General features: G+C 36.8%; 1 protein-coding gene across 2 annotated transcripts in view; it reads right to left on the bottom strand.

The window, feature by feature from the left end:
* LOC111155025 (protein phosphatase 2 regulatory subunit B''alpha) overlaps positions 1–20,352 on the bottom strand; it is a 154,524-nt gene that overhangs the window by 67,608 nt on the left and 66,564 nt on the right. For both annotated transcript variants that reach the window (XM_022515038.1, XM_022515039.1), the window contains exons 5-6: positions 9,252–9,326; positions 1,983–2,069 (exon numbers count right to left, since the gene is read on the bottom strand). In XM_022515038.1, coding sequence (XP_022370746.1) covers positions 1,983–2,069; positions 9,252–9,326 — 162 coding nt within the window. The remainder of the gene's footprint in view (positions 1–1,982; positions 2,070–9,251; positions 9,327–20,352) is intronic.

Here is a 20,352-nt window from a genome sequence, read left to right as displayed (position 1 = left end):
CCAAATTAACAAAATTATCTCATATACTTAAAAAAAAACCACCTCAAAAAAGCAGCCATACAAAATAAAACTGTTTACTTCATGTATACATATAAGGGAATAAAACCATAACATGGATGGGTTCCCTCTGGGAAAGAGAATGAAATTGTAGGGTGAAGAGGTAGACAGTGACTTCTGCTGATTATTCTAGATATTTTCATATTATTTGAATGCTTTATGAGCATATAAAACATGAGCATACATTCATGAATAATGTACTAATACGAAGAGTGGGAGAGGAATAGGGAAGAGGGGGAAAAATTAAATGATGCCCTAATAAGAACACTTGAGTTCTGTTTCCAGATTGGCCATTTACTTGCTGTGTGATCTTATCTAAGTCATTCAACCATATCTGCACCTCAAATTTTATCAATTAAAAAATATGTATTACAGTAATGCCAGAAACTGTTACAAACTCTAATGTGCTTCGGGAATATGAGGGATTACCATTCTTAAGGTGGAAGGCCTCTTTTATGGAATTACTGCCATCTCAACCCATTCCATCCCATGCTACCTACTGAGAGAGGCAGGATAATTACTATTCATTTTGGAATAAAAAAGGTTTTTATATGAATTATAGGCTGCTAATTTTGCCAAGTCTTCATTACTTTGTCCCAGATGAAGACAGGGAAAAATAAAGAGTATATAAGGTTGTATTATTAGCCTAAGCTTCGTTTAGTTTGATTCATTGAAAATAAAGTATTTCTTTTCCTTTCAAGTATGAACAATTCTTTCTTTAGGTTAATGGAAGCTTGAACAATCAGGCATGAGGATTATCTCGGTAAAAGGCTCCCACTAGTGGTCTACACACTTTCTCTCTTATTTGGTAAAATAAATAAAATAATTGAATGGAAAGTATTCTTTCTTAAAAGGACTTTTTAATATTCTTCTCTACTCTAGTAGGAGCTGGATAAAGAGCGGTTACTGAAAGGATCAAGTTGCAACCCCTTTATTCCTTTTGCAAGTCCTTTCCTAACTCAGCCCATCTCACCCCTGAGGCTGTATCACTGGTTACTCTCCGCAAAGCCACTGGCTGCTTTAGACTGTTCTTAGACTGTAGACACTTTCATGCTTCTGGGGCTTTGCTTATGTTGCTCCCTTTATCTGGAATCCCCTTCTAATTTTTTATTTTGATAAACTTCCGATACCCTCCAAGATTAAGACCGCATGCCATGAGGCCTTCCCTGCATATTTGTTACCCATTTCTGTAAAAATTTTCGTCAGGTGTGACTGCACATTTTTCTTTTAGTCCATGTACCTTGATATAAAAATCCCTTGTTATTCATCTTTGTTCTCCCCAACACATCCCAGGTATCTGGTAAATGCTTCATGACTGAAAGTAGCCAAAGTGCTTTGTATACAATAAGCACTCAAATATTTGTTAAATAAGTCAAGCAGAGAGAGTCAATTATCATATGATTTCACTGATTTGCGGAGCATAACAAATAGCATGGAGGACAAGGGGAGTTAGAGAAAAGGGAGTTGAGGGAAATTGGAAGGGGAGGTGAACCATGAGAGACTATGGACCCTGAAAATAATCTGAGGGTTTTGAAGGGGCGGGGGGGGGTGGGAGGTTGGGGGAACCAGGTGGTGGGTATTGGAGAGGGCACGGATTCACGGATTGCATGGAGCACTGGGTGTGGTGCAAAAACAATGAATACTGTTACGCTGAAAATAAATTTAAAAAATTTAAAAAAATGAAATAATATTATTTAACTTGTTCTTTATTTTTTTTAAATTAAAAAAAAATTTTTATTTGTGAGAGAGAGAGAAGAGAGAAAGCGCACAAGCAGGGAGACCTGCAGACCAAGGGAGAAGCAGACTCCCTGCTGAGCAGGAAGCCTGATGTGGACTGATCCCAGGACCCTGGTATCACAGCCTGAAGGCAGAAGCTTGGCATCCCTAACTTGTTCTTTATATATGAATTTCAATGAGAGACATACTTGCAAAAAGTTGCTTTTTCTTATCTCTGTCGAAGTTATTTTTCCACTCCAAGATCTGTTGACTGTGTAGAATATTCTCTGAATAACCTGGTTCCAAAAGGAAACAAATAAAATAAAAACACTGAAGATATGTTTTACTTCACCAAAGGCCATCTTACGAATGTCTCCTGAACCAAGCTATGTTTTGTTTTTCTGATTAAGGCAAGTGTAATTTCTAATAAAAACTAATGATATTTTAAAAATCTACACCACATTCCTTACAATTCCAAGAATAAAGATACTCTTTGCTCATAGCCCTGCATTTCCCAGCTACCTACATGTCACTTTATTTACCTCTCATCTTATACAGTGATGCCTGATTCAGGCAGTGTTTATTGGGCTGAATGTTTTAGGAAGGCAGATGAGGTGGGAAATAACACTGGGTTGGCTTAACAATTCATAGGTCATAAGAATGGCTGCCAACATGGTACGATTAAAGACGGCATTATTCTGGTTATTATAGCCTTATTCATTGGACTCTTAAAGACTTCTTGTCTTCCAGACTCTTTCTGGAAACTCAAATACATCTGTGATAACTCTAATACTGAGTCCTTACTTGGGCATGAGCAATTTTGTTATTAGCCAGCGTTTAAAGAGTTTAATAACAGATGTGAAACTCTGGAGAAGACCCTGGACAGGATGAGAGAGGTGGGAATGGGTAGCAAATGTGTCTGAGATTGATGACATGTTTGTTGTGGTGTAGTGGAGGATTGGAGAAGGAAGACAAGGCTGCTATCCTGGAGGGAGGAGGCCACAGTGTAGTCAGTTTTACCTGGGGTTATGCCTACACATTTAATTTCCCTATGACCCACTAGTTTTGTTTTTTTTTTCTTCCAAAATGAAGCATTATATCTTTTTGGTTTCAAGGTTTTATTTAAATTCTAGTTAGTTAACATATAGGGTAATACCGGTTTCAGGAGCAGAATTTAGTGATTGATCACTTATATATAACAACAAGTGCTCATCATAAGCAGCTTTTTTTTTTTTTTTTGACACTTTGCCTTTGATTTTGATTATCTAATAGAATTCCTGTATCCTTGGTGGTTTTATCATGGAATAGGTTAGATCTTTTTAAAAGTTATTTTAGGGCAAGAACAAAAAAGGGAAAACATTTGGACATCTCTCCAAAGAGTAGGCCTAATGAGGGACTAAACCACCATTCCTCTTCTGGATTCCTTAGCAAAGAAAGTGATTCTCAAACAGAGCAGGGAAAACACATCCTCAGAATGATGGCCCAGATTTCCACTGCCCAGTTTTCCATATCCTATAGTAGTGCTAATTCCTGACTCTTCAGAATCTAGCTCAACTGCTAACTCCACAGGAAGCGTCAGAACAGGGACTGGGGTAGACCTCTGTCTTCTGTGCTTCAATTGTCATGTGAGTCTCCTTCAGTTCATCCTATGGGGTTATTCTAAACACTGGTGCAACTTGACCATCATCACCTCCAAACTCCAGGGTACCAGATCTTTCTTGACTTGCAACCCAGTACTTGATATGGCGCTCTGCGTATCAGATGGTTAACAATTGTTTGATATACTTTTTTATTTGAGGAATAACTGATATACATTATATCACTTTTTGGTGTAAGACATGATTTGATATTTGTACATATTGCAAAATAATCACTGCAGAAAGTCCCCTTAACATCTGCCACCATACAGAGTTATGGAATTTTTTTTCTTGTGATGAGAACTTTTAAGATTTACGCTCTTAGCAACTTCCAAATGCACAATATATTTATATTACTACATTATATGTGGTATTAATTATACATAGTATATATAGTATTAACTACAGTTACCATGTTCTACTTTATGTCCCCATTATTACTTATTCTATAACTGGAAGTTTATACCTTTTGACTCCCTCTTCACCCATTTTGCCTCTGGCAATCACCAATCTGTTTTCTTTATCTTGGTTTTATTTTTTAAGATTCTACATATGAGAGAGATCATGTAGTATTTGTCTCTGACTTATTTCATTTAGCATAATGTCTTCAAAGTCAATCAGTGTTGTTGCAAATGACAAGATTTCATGGGCTAGGGCTACCAACCCCCAGCCATGTACAGTTGAAAATCCACTATAACTTGACTCCCCCAAACTTAACTACTAATAGCTTACTGTTGACTGGAAGCCTTACCAATTATGTAAACAGTTGATTAACACATATTTTGTATATTATATATGTACTATATATACTGTATTCTTATAATAAAGTAAGCTAGAGAAAAGAAAATATTAAGAAAATCATAAGGAAGAGAAAATATTTACAGTGCTATAAAAATTTGCATATAAGAGGTCCATGCAGTTCAAACCCATAGTATCTTACTCAACAGTGTATTCTTTTTTTTTAAAACTTAAATCCAATTAACATATAGTGTGTTATTGGTTTCAGAAATTTTTAAATTTTATTTTTTAAATTTAAATCCAATTAATTAACATACAATTAATTTGTATGGTAGAAGTTAGTGATTCATCAGTCTTATATAATACCCAGTGCTCATTACCTCACGTGTCCTCCTTAATCAAAGTTCATATAATAAAGATGGAGGAATTTTAGCACAGAAATTACATATATGAAAATAAACAGTAAGAATACCATTTATCATAGTTCCATGGCTCCTCTCTCAAGTAAAGTCAATTTCAAAACATATCATTACACCAAAATTTTCTATGTTGAATATGATTATATTTTTACCCTTAGTATTTGATTTTAAATATAAATTTATCTAAAATCTAAGTTTCCTATCTACCAAAATTTTATATTTATATATGCCTCAAATATTTTATATTATTTATGGAGGTACCGTATTACACTTAAAATGATACAGCGTTGATCTGTATTTATTTTTGCTTATTTTGTTATTCATTTTTTGTTTTTTTGACAGAATTTTTAAAATTCACAAATGTTTTGACTGTTAAACGTTTTCTACTTTTAGCCTCTGCTAACTTACTTATCTAATAATATGAAAAAATGTACTTGTAGTCCATTTTTCCATAGTCTAAATCTATTCAGTAGCCCCACTTCATCAGCACATTTATTGGTATCCACATTACTGAGTCAGCATTTTAGCTTACTGAAGTAGGGGCACCATCTAGTGGTGAGAACATGTGGCTGCTTGGTTCTACATCTACCCTTGATTGTTCCCCCTAATTTTGTTCTACTACTTTTAGGTAAATAAAAAAGAAATTAATCCCAGTTTTTGAATAGCAAATTTTTTTAAAAGAATTGTTAATAGTAAGAGTAATTGTTTAATACCAATGAGTGGAACGAAATTTGATAATTTTTTACCAAGGGATCTCTCGTCACCTTGATAGTCTGAATTTTAAATTAGTTTCCTTTCTTTTTCCTTCTAACTACTTAATTGGAAACCTCTAATCCACAAGTGTAGGTCACCAGAAATTTGAGCAAGTGTTTGGTAGCTGTCAGACAAGTTTTGACAAGTGGAGTGGATGTGGACACAAAAATTACAGAGACGGCTCATTGTAGGTAATTTACGCAGATGAACATTCTCAAATGCTGGAAGCATCGTTCTTCTACCTGGCAGGGAGTGGTAAAAAGATCCTTGTTCCCCTCTGGTTAGTATGGCTCCAAAAAGTATTTTTCCATGGTCCTCTGCAGAATTTGGACTTAAAAAAAAAAATCTATCTAATACAAATTTCCTCCTTTCTCTATCAAGAGGAAAAGTTCTCAAGGGGAAAGAGCCAAGCTGTTGGTGATGAGCAGTCTCCACCACAGTTTAGTCATCTCAAGAAATATCAGTACCTTGTCCTCAACAATTAAAATCCTGGCATTTCAGCCTAAAGTGATGGCTTCAGGCCAATGAAGACACTGAAGCTATCACTAAGATACCATCTGAGCACGCCAGAGAAATGTCTTTGCTGCCATTACCAGTGTCACAAAGAAGTATTTTCAATCTCATTGTTTATTTTAAAAACTCACGTGAGCAACCCTTTCCTCAAAAAAGTCAGCATATGCCAGCTAGAATAAGCAGTCTTTTATTCACTGGTAATTTCTTTACACAGCATGCAAAACTGCAAATTCAAGGGCTATAATTTGTTAGTATTTCCAATTTTCATTTTCATTCAGTATCAAGAGACTTATTTCTTAAATGCCAACTTGTCTCTGGAAATAAAGGAGAATATGGTGTAACTTTAGGTGCATTCTCTTATATGGGTAGTGATATTCTTTTTGCTGTATGCATAGCTGGGGCTCTGTCTTTCCAGTCTGGAAATAGCTGACAAAATAATTAACTAAACAAACAAATGAAAAGTCTTTTCCTATGGCATAGGTTTTCCAGTGATAAACAGAAAATAAAAGTTGCCCAACTTTTCACCATATGAGTGCCACACTAAAACTAGTATTTGAGTCATCCTTTGTGTCAGTAGTTTCTTCCGACTAAAGTGAAATTGATAAAAAAACTCTAGCATGCCAATAAAAAAAATGCATTGTTTTATACTACATGCCACTGAGATTATATAACATTGATTGGGTCAAATGACTAATTAATTTTGCTTTTTCTGAGATATTTATCTTTAATTCTGAGGCTAAGTTTCTAAGAAAGTGTGAACTTATCAGTTTTTGCTCTGAACAAGATAGAGAATGATGCCTCTGTCATTCGCTTTTACGCCATTAACAACATTCATTAATTTCATACTAGAAAACTTATTTTGATTTATTCTAGAAAAACTGTACTCTGAAGTAATGCACAAGTTCCAATGACTTCATACTATTATTTGACCAGATTTCACAACAGAAGAGGCAATAGGGAGAAAAGATAACCAGTCCTTTAAAAAAAAATCCTATTTCCAGATATTCATGTAATACTTTTTATTTGCACTTTCCTTCTTCAGGTGGTACTATGAGGTTATCACAATAGATACACTTATCTTAATACACAGAGATTCACATTCTATATTCTCAATGGGATCTTGTTTACTATTTATGTTACGATGCTATTCTGAATTGCCCTATTATCAATATTTCATTCCAAGTATTTTACAATTTAGTAATTATTTCTGAGTAATGGATTTATTTTTGTGAATTGAGGATAAAACAGCATAATAATAACAGAGTATGAGTTTTAAAAATATAAATAATATGCAAACACCATGAATATATGTTAGCAGAGATAATTAATTATATCCTGTTAATTGACCAATTTAGTTCTCTTTAATGATTAACATAACAGAATTTCTAGGAAAATGTGAATTATATGTGAACAAAATTGTTTCATGGCTTTTCACCCTGAAATTACAAATTCCTGGGGACCACTTGCTAGATGACACAGACCATCATGGGTCCACCGTACTTCAAATAAAAAGTGTAGAGAAAGAAAATTTATCTCTATTTTACAACTCTGTTATTTAACATTTTTTCTAAGAATAAATTCCAATAAAAAGTTCCTCTACAGAGAGTATTTTCTGAATTCGTAGAAGGTTGGGCTGGATTATCTCTAAGATCTTTTCTAGCTCTTAAGATTTTCAATTATGCTATTAACATGCCCTGAGTTTACAGAACAATCAACAATCAGAACCCAGTGATTCCCTATTGAATTTAAGCCAGAGTTAATGTGTAGGATTCTTAAGCATGGATAATTTCATTTATTTATTCAATACATACTGTTTATCTAATATGCGCTAGGCACCATTCTAGGTATTGGAGATACTGTAGTGAAAAACATAGACAAATTCCCTGCTTCAGTGGAGTTTCTAACATAGAGAAGGAGATTTTAAGCTTTAAAATATTAAATGATATAAAATCTGAGAAGAAAAATAAGGTAGAACAAATGAATAGAGAGTGTAGGGGGAGGGGACAGAAGGAGAAGAAGGATGAAGAAGGTAAAGGGTGTTTAGGGAAGGCCTCACTAAAAAGGGAATTTCTGAATGCATAGTTGGAATGAAGTAAATAAAGGAAGAAGTCATGTGGATATCTGCAGAGAGCATTTCAGGGAGAGGAAAGAAGTGAAAAGCACCTGAGACAGAAGTGGAGTTAGTCTGTTCCAGTAACAGAGAGGATGCAGTTGTGAGCAAAGCACAGTAAGTGAGGGGCAGGGTAACAGGAGAGACGAGAGCCGCAGAGGTTGTAAGGGGGGCGGTGGTGTGTGTGTGTGTGTGTGTGTGTGTGTATTATGGGGAGTCTTACCAAGGACTCTGGCTTTTCCTCTGAGTTCAAGATGGGAAGCCACTGGAGGGTTTGAACAGAGGAGTGACATGAACTGACTAACATTTTCAAAGGATTACTCTGCTTTGTGGAGACCACTGTAGGGCAATGAAGGTGTAAGCAGGGAGACCAAGTAGAAGTAATCCAAGTGAGAAACAAGGGTGACTGCACCAGGGTGACTGTGGCAGCACTTCACAATAGTAGTGGTATGCTTCACAGGCAAAAAAATAACTTCTGAGATAGTCTTAGAAGACAGTGACACCTTCTGGCTCAAAGAAAGACTTACAAAGTTTTACAACAGAGAGCCAATGTAAAAGCCAAGAATGAAGTTCTGAAAGGAGAAAAAGAATGGTAGTATTCTGTAACTTGACAGAATCCAATAAATTCACAGCCAACAAAAAGTACTCTAAGAATGAGAGGATTTTTCTCAGAGGTGATCGCCCTGTAATCTTACTGGGGGGGTGTGAGCCAGACGCAAGGGCAACTCACTTGAGTGTGGCTGTGATGGAGGGGTTTGTCTTGGGGCTCAGAGATAATCTGGGAGCTAGGACAAAGAATGCTGGACACGGCTGCAATGTGCACCGCAGGCTGGTGTGCTCTGACTTCATGCCTTGACTGTGACTGGTCAAAGGAGGCCAGGAGCACCTCACAAAATGGGAGAGTGTGATTATGCTATGATAAATTCTTTTTTTTCTGATTATATATAAGCTATTTCTCATTACCATTTCTAGTTCTAAATTTGAGACACATCATTTTCTGAGAAAGACACATCTTTTTCTGGGAAAGGCTGTTTGTAAATGCTCAATATCAACTGGGTATCAATATTAATAACAAAGCAAAGAGTGTACCTCACAAGACCAGACAGAATGAATATATTACTCTAATTCTGTATACACTGGTACATAATAAGAAGGAAAGTAGATACAAATAACTAATTCAATTTTATTGTACCTTCCTCCCACTCAAAATAATCATTATAGCTCAGGTTACCTTTTGCATAGATATCTGAAAGCCTGCACAAAGGAGACTTATAGATCTCTATTAAGAAAAAAGAAGACTCAGCTTACCGTGGTGATATAGCGGGAGTGGAATTCTGGAGCATCTTTCAGGAACGTGAGGCCAGGGTGTGTATCCACAACATCCTGAAGAAGATTAAAACCAAAACTAAATAAACAAGCATACCAAAGAGCAAAATAAAAAAAACTAACACTTGAACAGAATTTTCCCTTCCTGTAGAATAAGTAGCCAGTTGAGCAAACCTGCTCTTTATAGAATACTGAACAGTACATTTAAAATTTAACACTTTAGGGGCGCCTGGGTGGCTCGGTGGCTGGGTGGCTGCCTTCGGCTCAGGTCGTGGTCCCAGGGTCCGGGGATCGAGCCCCGCATTGGGCTCTCTGCTCAGCAGGGAGCCTGCTTCTTCCTCCTCTCTCTCTGCCTGCTTCTCTGCCTATTTGTGATCTCCGTCTGACAAATAAATAAATAAATAAAATCTTAAAAAAATAAAAATAAAAAAAATAAAATTTAACACTTTATTACATTAAAATTTTATTACAAGCATACTAAGGTGTGCTTTTGATATGCTAGCATACTTTAATAAAGCATAAAAATTTTAATTTAGCTATTATTTGGTGATTTGTGAATATGTCTTAGGGGTATGTATAGTAATTTTAACATGTCAAGGCATGTCAGGGAAACTCACCCTACAGATTCTGGGGTAGGGGTTGTTAAGAGAAATTTACACAGAAAAGATGGTAAGATATAAGCCAACTACAATGATTCTTTCTTAACCTAGAGATATGGGAAGTTTCTGAGGGAAAAAAATAGCCATGTAGCTAAGTTTGAAATCTGTTAAATTGTGGGAGTCAGCTAATGTCCTTCAAAATAGCTGTGTGGACAAATCTATTTTCAATTTAGGATTTTATTTTTATTTTAAAATCTGCTATTTTATTCTCATGGAAGACTATTAGAATATTAAAACCCTGAAATACCATTTTTATTTTCTAATTAGATTTTTAAAAAAGATTTTATTTATTTGACAGAGAGAGATCACAAGTAGGCAGAGAGGCAGGCAGAGAGAGAGCGAGGTGGCGGGGGAAGCAGGCTCCCCGCTGAGCAGAAAGCCTGACCCGGGGCTTGATCCCAGGACCTTGAGATCATGACCGGAGCTGAAGGCAGAGGCTCAACCCACTGAGCAACCCAGGGACCCCTCTAATTAGATTTTTAGAGCACTTTGAATGAGCCTAGAGAAACTACTGGAAATAATTACAGTTAATTTAATAACCAGAGGCAACAGCAATGGCAATATGGATATAAGCTATTAACTGGTTAGTTGTAAATGGGCAGACATCAGTTATACCTCTTTCCTTTGATTCTTCAGAACAGTTAACTGTCCATATCTACCAATGTAGTCTCAAACCAATGGACCTACTATTTAACCTTTTATTTGGAAATAATTTTAGACTTATGGGAAAGTTACAAAAATATTAGAGATTTTCTATGCCCTTCTCCCATAATGGTAACAACTTACAAACAACTTACAAAAATAGTACAATGATCAAAACCAGGAAGTAAACACTGACACAATAGTAAACCTACAGACATCATTCAAATGTTACCCGCTTTTCTCTTAGTGTCTTTTTCTGTTCCAGGATTCTACACCACATTTAGTTCTTTTTTAAAAATTGTTTTAACTTAAATTATATTTAGTTAACATATAGTGTATTATTAGTTTCAGGGGCAGAATTTAGTGATTCATCAGTTGTATATAACACCTAGCGCTCATTACAAGTGTTTTCCTTAATGACAATCACCCAGTTACCTCCCATCCTCCCCCCTTGAGCAACCCTGTTTGTTTCCTATAATTAAAGAGTCTCTTATGATTTGCCTCCCTGTTTTTATCCTATTTTAATTTCCCTTCCCCTATGTTCATCTGTTTTGGTTCTTAAATTCCACATGTGAGTGAAATCATATGGTACCTGTCTTTATCTGACTTATTTTGCTTAGCACAATACCCTCTAGTTCCATCCATGTCATTGCAAAAGGCAAGATTTCATTCTTTTTGATGGCTGAGTAGTATTTCATCGTGTATATATAGACCATTTCTTCTTTATCCATTCACCGGTCGATGGACATCTGGGCTCTATTTTGACTACTGTGGACATTGCCGGTATAAACATTGGGGTGCATGTGCCCCCTTTGAATCAGTATTTTTGTATCCTTTGGATGGATACTTAGTAGTGCAATTGCTGGGTCATAGGGTAGTTCTATTTTTAACTTTTTAAGGATCCTCCATACTATTTTCCAGAGTGGTGGTACCAAATTGCATTCCCACCAACAGTGTAAGAGGGCTCCCCTTTCTCCATATCCCCACCAACATCTGTTGTTTAGTGAGTTATTAGTTTTAACCATTTGACCAGTATGAGGTGGTTTCTCATTGTGGTTTTGATTTGTATTTCTCTTAGGAGGAGTGATGTTGGGCATTTTTTCATGTGTCTGTTAGCCATTTGTATGTCTTCTTTGGAGAAATGTCTATTTATGTCTTCTGCACATTTCTTGACTGGATTTTTTGTTTTTTGGGTGTTGAGACTACTAAGTTCTTTATACGTTTTGGATACCTGCCCTTTATCTGATAAGTCATTTGCAAATATCTTCTCCCATTCTATAGGTTGCCTTTTGTTGATGCATTTAGCTCTTGTGCCTCATTGGTTTCACCCAATCTTCGACAGTTCCTCAGTCTTGTACTTCATAATCCTAAAATACACTTTTTTTTTTGAGAGAGAGAGAGAGAGCATAAATGGGGGGAGAGAGAGAGAGAGACCTAAGCAGGCTTCATGCTCAGCATAGAGCCTGATGCAAGGCTTGATCTCACGACCCTGAAATCAAGAGTCAGATGGATAACCAACTGAGTCACCCAGGCACCCCTCATGATTCTGATACTCTTAATTTGTTCTAGTCAGTTATTCTGTAGACCTTTTCAACATGGTTTGGCCTGATGTTTCCTCATGATTAGATTAAGATTATACATTTTCGGCAGTTATACCACATAAGTGGTATTATGCGCTTTACAGTCATACAAGACTATGTGATGTCGGTATATCTTATATCTTGTAGAGTTAAGTCTGATCACACTTGGCTGAAATGGCAACTTCTGGGTTCTTCACCATACAGTTATTATTCTCCCTTAATAATTAATAAATATTGTGGGGGGATATACTTTAAGACTGCCAAAATTCTGTTTCTCTGCAAATTTTTGCCCACCGATTTCAGCAGTCACTTTTTAAAAAAGATTTTATTTACTTGAGAGAGAGAGAGAAAGAGAGGTAGCACAAGCAGGCAGAAGAAGACTCCCTACTTAGCAGGGAGCTTGATGCAGGGCTCAATCCCAGGACTCTGGGAGCATGACCTGAACTGAAGGCAGATGCTTAACTGACTGAGTCACCCAGATGCCCCAATTTTAGCAGCCATCTATGGAACCTGATTGTAATATTCATATTGTGGTGCTTATCTTTTTTTTTTTTTTTAAGATTTTATTTATTTATTTGACAGAGATCACAAGCAGGCAGAGAGGCAGGTGGGGTGGGGTGGAAGCAGACTCCCCGCTGAGCACAGAGGCCGATGTGGGGCTCGATCCCAGGACCCTGGGACCATGACCCGAACCGAAAGCAGAGGCTTTAACCCACTGAGCCACCCAGGCGCTCCTGTGGTGCTTATCTAATAGCGATTTTGTATTTCCCTCGTTTTCTATACATTTAATAACTGGAATTCTTCTGTAAGGAAGAGTGATTCCTCCTCTCCCACATATTTATATGTTTAATTTGTATCAGTACAGGCTCATGGGTATTTATTTTATTCTAAAGGTTATAATCCAACACTATCATTATTTATTTTGTTGCTCCAATTGATCTTACTCTGGCCATTGGAAATCTTATCAGGTTGGCCCCTGTATCCTCTTGACATACCCTAACCTTTTGTGAGCACTTTTATAGTTTCTGGTATCACAAGATGGTATCATCTGACATTTTCCTTGTTCCAGCCCTGGAATCTACTTTTTTTCCCCCAAATAGCCCTGGTTCCTTTACTGGAAATGGTACTTAAAAACCATTTAGAAATCTGGGTGCTAGGTGTGCTGATTACCATTAGGATGTCATTGCTCTTGGCCCTCCTAGCAGGAAGAACTAGGAATACATGTATGTACAGCAGTCTCTCCTTATCTGCAGGAGATATGTTCCAAGATTCCCCGTGGATGCCTGAAATTGCAAATAGTTCTAAAACATATATATATTTTTTCCTATACATATGATAAGGTTTAATTTATAAATTAGGCACAGTAAGAGCTTAACAAAATTAAAATAGAACAATTATAATATACTGTATTAAAAGTTATGTGAACGTGATCTCTCTTTCAAAATATCTTACTGAACTGTACTCACCCTTATACTTTTTATTTTTTTAAGATTTTATTTATTTGACACAGAGAGAGAGATCACAAGTAGGCAGAGAGGCAGGCAGACAGAGAGTGGGAAGCAGGTTCCCTGCTGAGCAGAGAGCCTGATGCAGGGCTAGATTCGAGGACCCTGGGATCATGACCTGAGCAGAAGGCAGAGGCGTTAACCCACTGAGCCATCCAGGCGCCCCCACCCTTTTACTTCTTGTGATGATATGGGATGATAAATGTTTACATGATGAGATGAAGGGAGGTGAGTGGAGTAGGCACTGTGATGTAGCCTTAGGCAACTACTGACCTTCTAATGTTAGGTCAAGAGGAGGACCATCTGCTTCTAGATTGCAGTTGACCATGAATAACTGAAACTGCATACAAGGGTGGGATGAACTCCTCTATACTAATCCAAGCATACACACTTTTATTTCTATTTCCATATTTATCTATATATACTAAACACTATGTAACCATATAGAGAATGGATTCTAATACTATACCACAAGGTTCAGTCTAAACTTCTCCCATTCTTTTGTAATGTTAACAGAATTGCCAACCTATATTCCATTGAGAAACAAATTTACTAAACAGAGTACAGTATTAGTGTATAGTTTTTTTTTTGTCTCTGGTCTTACAGTATCCATTTAAAATACTGCTTTCCAAGGTTACTCAGGTTAGGTCTCTCCTGTCCTTCCTTTATTCTCCTTAATGTGGTTAGAATACAGTTCAATTAATTTGTTACTGTTTATTATTTTATTCTGAGTTTCTTTCCCACAGGTCCAGGTTGATTTTAATCCATTACTTATTTCTTAGGGGGAGAGTATTTACACATTACTATGGTTCTAAGAGTCAAAGCTAATGCAGAATTGACATCTTAGCAATACTGAGTTCTCGTACCCATAAAGAAGACCTCTCTCTCCATTTATATAAATCTTTTTTAAGATTTTATTTATTTATTAGAGAGATGGAGAAAGAGCACAAGTAGGCAGAGCAGCAGGAAGAGGGAGAGGGAGAAGCAGGCTCTCCGCTGATCAGGGAGCCTGATGTAGGGCTCAATCCCAGAACCCGGGGATCGGGACCCGAGCTGAAGGCAGCCGCTTAGCTGACTGAGCCACCCAGGCACCCCCTCCATTTATATAAATCTTATTTTAAGTTCTCTCATCAGTGTTTTGCTCTATTTTGTGTGCAGGTATTGCATATCTTTTGTCAGATTCATCTCTAAGTATTTAATATTTTGAGGTGGTATTATAAATAGTATTTTTTTTTAACAGATTTTATTTATTTATTTGACAGACAGAGATCACAAGTAGGCAGAGCAGCAGGCAGAGAGAGAGGGGGAAGCAGGCTCCCAGCCGAGCAGGGAGCCCAATATGGGGCTCGATCCCAGGACCCTGAGATCATGACATGAACTGAAGGCAGAGGCTTAACCCACTGAGCCACCCAGGTGCCCCTATAAATGGTATTTTTAAAATTTCAATTTCTTTCTTTTTTTTTAAAATCATTTTTTAAAATTTATTTTCAACATAACAGTATTCATTGTTTTTGTACCACACCCAGTGCTCCATGCAATCCGTGCCCTCTCTAATACCCACCACCTGGTTTCCCCAACCTCCCACCCCCCCCACCTCTTCAAACCCTTCAGATTGTTTTTCAGAGTCCATAGTCTCTCATGGTTCATCTCCCCTTCCAATTTCCCCCAACTCCCTTCTCCTAACTCCCCATGTCCTCCATGCTATTTGTTATGTTCCACAAATAAGTGAAACCATATGATAATTGACTCTCTCTGCTTGACTTATTTCACTCAGCATAATCTCTTCCAGTCCCGTCAATGTTGCTACAAAAGTTGGGTATTCATCCTTTCTGATGGAGGCATAATACTCCATAGTGTATATGGACCACATCTTCCTTATGCATTCGTCTGTTGAAGGGCATCTTGGTTCTTTCCACAGTTTGGCAACCGTGCCATTGCTGCTATAAACACTGGGGTACAGATGGCCCTTCTTTTCACTACATCTGTATCTTTGGGGTAAATACCCAGTAGTGCAATTGCAGGGTCATAGGGAAGTTCTATTTTTAATTTCTTGAGGAATCTCCACACTGTTCTCCAAAGAGGCTGCACCAACTTGCATTCCCACCAACAGTGTAAGAGGGTTCCCCTTTCTCCACACCCCCTCCAACACATGTTGTTCCCGGTCTTGCTAATTTTGGCCATTCTAACTGGTGTAAGGTGATATCTCAATGTGGTTTTAATTTGAATCTCCCTGATGGCTACTGATGATGAACATTTTTTCATGTGTCTGATAGCCATTTGTATGTCTTCATTGGAGAAGTGTCTGTTTATATCTTCTGCCCATTGTTTTATATGATTGCCTGTTTTGTGTGTGTTGAGTTTGAGAAGTTCTTTATAGATCCTGGATATCAATCTTTTGTCTGTACTGTCATTTGCAAATATCTTCTCCCATTCTGTGGGTTGCCTCTTTGTTTTGTTGACTGTTTCCTTTGCTGTGCAGAAGCTTTTGATTTTGATGAAGTCCCAAAAGTTTATTTTGGCTTTTGTTTCCTTTGCCTTTGGAGACATATCTTGAAAGAAGTTGCTGTGGCTGATATCGAAGAGATTACTGCCTATATTCTCCTCTAGGATTCTGATGGATTCCTGTCTCACGTTGAGGTCTTTTATCCATTTTGAGTTTATCTTTGTGTACGGTGTAAAAGAATGGTCGAGTTTCATTCTTCTACATATAGCTGCCCAGTTTTCCCAGCACCATTTATTGAAGAGACTGTCTTTTTTCCACTGTATATTTTTTCCTGTTTTGTCAAAGATTAACTGACCATAGAGTTGAGGGTCCATATCTGGGCTCTCTACTCTGTTCCACTGGTCTATGTGTCTGTTTTTATGCCAGTACCATGCTGTCTTGGTGATCACAGCTTTGTAGTAAAGCTTGAAATCAGGTAACGTGATGCCCCCAGTTTTATTTTTGTTTTTCAACATGTCCTTAGCGATTCGGGGTCTCTTCTGGTTCCATACAAATTTTAGGATTATTTGCTCCAGCTCTTTGAAGAATACCGGTGGAATTTTGATTGGAATGGCATTAAAAGTATAGATTGCTCTAGGCAGTATAGACATTTTAACAATGTTTATTCTTCCGATCCAAGAGCATGGAATGGTCTTCCATCTTTTTGTGTCTTCTTCAATTTCTTTCATGAGTGTTCTGTAGTTCCTCTAGTACAGATCCTTTACCTCTTTGGTTAGGTTTATTCCCAGGTATCTTATGGTTCTTGGTACTATAGTAAATGGAATCGATTCTCTAATTTCCCTTTCTGTATTTTCATTGTTAGTGTATAAGAAATCCACTGATTTCTATACATTGACTTTGTATCCTGCCACGTTACTGAATTGCTGTATGAGTTCTAGTAGTTTGGGGGTGGAGTCTTTTGGGTTTTCCATATAAAGAATCATGTCATCTGCAAAGAGAGAGAGTTTGACTTCTTCATTGCCAATTTGGATACCTTTTATTTCTCTTTGTTGTCTGATTGCTGTTGCTAGGACTTCTAATACTATGTTGAACAAGAGTGGTGAGAGTGGGCATCCTTGTCGTGTTCCTGATCTCAATGGGAAGGCTGCAAGCTTTTTCCCATTGAGGATGATATTTGCTGTGGGTTTTTCATAGATAGATTTGATGAAGTTCAGGAATGTTCCCTCTATCCCTATACTTTGATGCGTTTTAATCAGGAACGGATGCTGGATTTTGTCAACAGTTATATGCCAATAAGCTAAGCAACCTAGATGAAATGGATGCATTCCTGGAAAACTATAAACTCCCAAAATTGAACCAGGAAGAAATTGACAACCTAAATAGACTGATATCTAGTAACGAGATTGAAGCAGTGATCAAAAACCTCCCAAAAAACAGGAGCCCAGGACCTGATGGATTCCCTGGGGAATTCTACCAGACTTTCAAAGAAGAAATAACACCTATTCTCCTGAAGCTGTTTCAAAAAATTGAAGCAGAAGGAAAACTTCCAGACTCTTTCTATGAAGCCAGCATTACCCTGATCGCCAAACCAGGCAAAGACCCTACCAAAAAGGAGAATTTCAGACCAATATCACTGATGAATATGGATGCTAAGATTCTCAACAAGATCCTAGCAAACAGGATCCAACAGCACATTATAAAGATTATCCACCATGACCAGGTGGGATTCATTCCTGGGCTACAAGGATGGTTCAACATTCGCAAATCAATCAATGTGATAAAACAAATTAATAAGAAAAGAGAGAAGAACCACATGGTCCTCTCAATTGATGCAGAAAATTTCAATTTCTAATTGTTTGTTGCTAGTATGTAGGAAGAAAATTGATTTTTATATACTGGTCATGTTATTTGTAAACTTTCTAAGCTCACTTACTAAACACAGCTTTAGCAGCATCTCATGAACTTTGACATGCTGTGTTTTCGTTTTCATTCAGTTCAAGATATTTGTTTCCTTTTCATTTCTTCTCTGACTCATGGGTTATTTAAAAGTGTTATTTAGTTATCAAATATTTAAAAATTTTCTGGAGATCTTTTATTATTTCTAATTTAATTCCATTAAAGTAAAAGAAATACTTTATGAGCTGAATTTTGAATTTTTACGGAGATTTTCTATGGCCCAGAATATGGTCTATCTTGGTAAATATTCTGTGTACATGTTAAAGGAATGTGTATTCTACTGTTGTTTGGTAAAGTGTAATATAAATGTCAATTAGGTCAAGTTGGTTGATAGTGCTGTTTAAGTGTTCTATATCTTTATTGATTTTTCTTCAGCTTGTTCATTACTGAGAACAGCACATGGAAATCTACAATTATAATTGTGAATGTACCCATGAAGTTCTATCAGATTTTGCTTCATGCATTTTGAAAGTCTGTTATACGGTACATAAGCATTTAGAATTGTCATGTTGTTATATATTTTTTTAAGATTTTATTTACTTATTTGACAGAGAGACAGATAGACAGACAGCGAGAGGGGGAACACAAGCAGGGAGAATGAGAGAGGGAGAAGCAGGCTGCCCGCTGAGCAGGGAACTTGATGTGGAGCTGATCCTTGGACTCTGGCATCATGACCCAACCTGAAGGCAGACGCTCAATGACTGAGCCACCCAGATGCCCCATGTTGTTATATTCTTTACAAGTTGTTATATTCTTGATGAATTGATCTCTATCATTTTTGTTACATTCTTCATGAATTGTTACATTCTTGATGAACTGATCCGTTTATCTTTACCTAGCAATACTATGTGCTTTAAAAACTACTCTGTCTGTATTAATATAGCCATCCAGCTTTTCTTTTTGCAGAAAAAAATGCCATATAACATAAAATTCATCCAACAATTTTGAGTATATAGTACAATATTGTCAACAACTTGTACATTGTTGTACAACAGATCCCTCCCACCCCAATCCCAAATGATCAAAACTCCATACCCACCAAACAACAACTTCCCACACACTCTCTCCCAGCCTCTGGCAACTACTTTTCTTTTTTCTAGGAGTTTGACTACTTTAGATACCCCATGTAAGTGCGATAGTATAGTAATGGTCTTTTTGTGACTGGCTTATTTCTCTTAGCATAATGTTCTCAAATTTTATCCATGCTGTTGAATATAACAGAATTTCCTTTTGTTTTAAAGGCAGAATAATATTCCATTATATGTATATACCACATTCTCTTTATCCATCCATCTACTGATGGGCATTTAGGTTGCTTTTAATTCTTGGCTATTGTGAATAATGCTCAATGAACAAGGAATACAAACAGCTCTTTGAGATGGTTTTCCATTCTTTTAGGTATATACCCCACAGTGGTACTGTTAGGTCATATGGTAGCTCTATTTTAAAATTTTTTGAGGAACTTCCATACTATTTTCAATAGAAGTTATACCCTTTTACCTTCCCACCATCTGTGCATAAATGTTCCAATTTCTCCGTATCCTCACCAATGCTTTTTTTTTTTTTTTAAACATTCTAACAGGTGTGAGGTGATATTTCACTGTGATTTGATTTGCATTCCCCTGTTTATTATTTTTTTTTAACTGATGTTGAACATCTCTTCATATGCTTGTTAGACATTTCAACTTCTTTGGAGAAATGTCTTTTCAAGTCCCTGCCCATTTAAATATCTGGTTTATTTAAATATCTGGTTATTATTGAGTTGTAGGAGTTCTTTATATATTCTAGATATTAACACATCAGATATGTTTGCAAGTATTTTTTTTCCCATCCTATAGACTGCCTTTTACTACACTCTTCCCTTTGCTGTCCAGAAGTTTTAAAGTTTGATGTAGTCCCATTTGTATAGTTTTTCTTTTGCTGCCTATGCTTTTTTGGTCATATCCATTGCCAAACCCAAGGGTCATGAAGGTTTTCCTCTCTGTTTTCTTCTAGGAGTTTTATAGTTTCAGGTCTTAGGTTTAGGTCTTTAAACCCTTTTGAATTCATTTTTGTACCTGGTGTGAGATAAGAATCTAACTTCTCTCTTTCACATGTGGATATCCAATTATCCCAATACCATTTATTGAAGCGATCATCCTTTCCCTACTGTGTTGGGAATGGATGCAAATCATCTGAGTATACATGCAAGAATTTGTAGCTTTGTAATATATTTTGAAGTTAGGATGTGTGAAGCTTCCAGCTTTGTTCTCCTTTCTCAGGGTTGTTTTGACTATTCCAGATCGTTTAAAATTCCAT

The sequence above is a fragment of the Enhydra lutris genome, unplaced genomic scaffold, assembly GCF_002288905.1.
Source record: "Enhydra lutris kenyoni isolate GAN:26980312 unplaced genomic scaffold, ASM228890v2 scaffoldscaffold39, whole genome shotgun sequence".
In the NCBI taxonomy this organism is placed as follows: domain Eukaryota; kingdom Metazoa; phylum Chordata; class Mammalia; order Carnivora; family Mustelidae; genus Enhydra; species Enhydra lutris.
The sequence above is the reverse complement of the archived record's forward strand: the minus strand, read 5'-3'. Positions and strand labels throughout refer to the sequence as shown.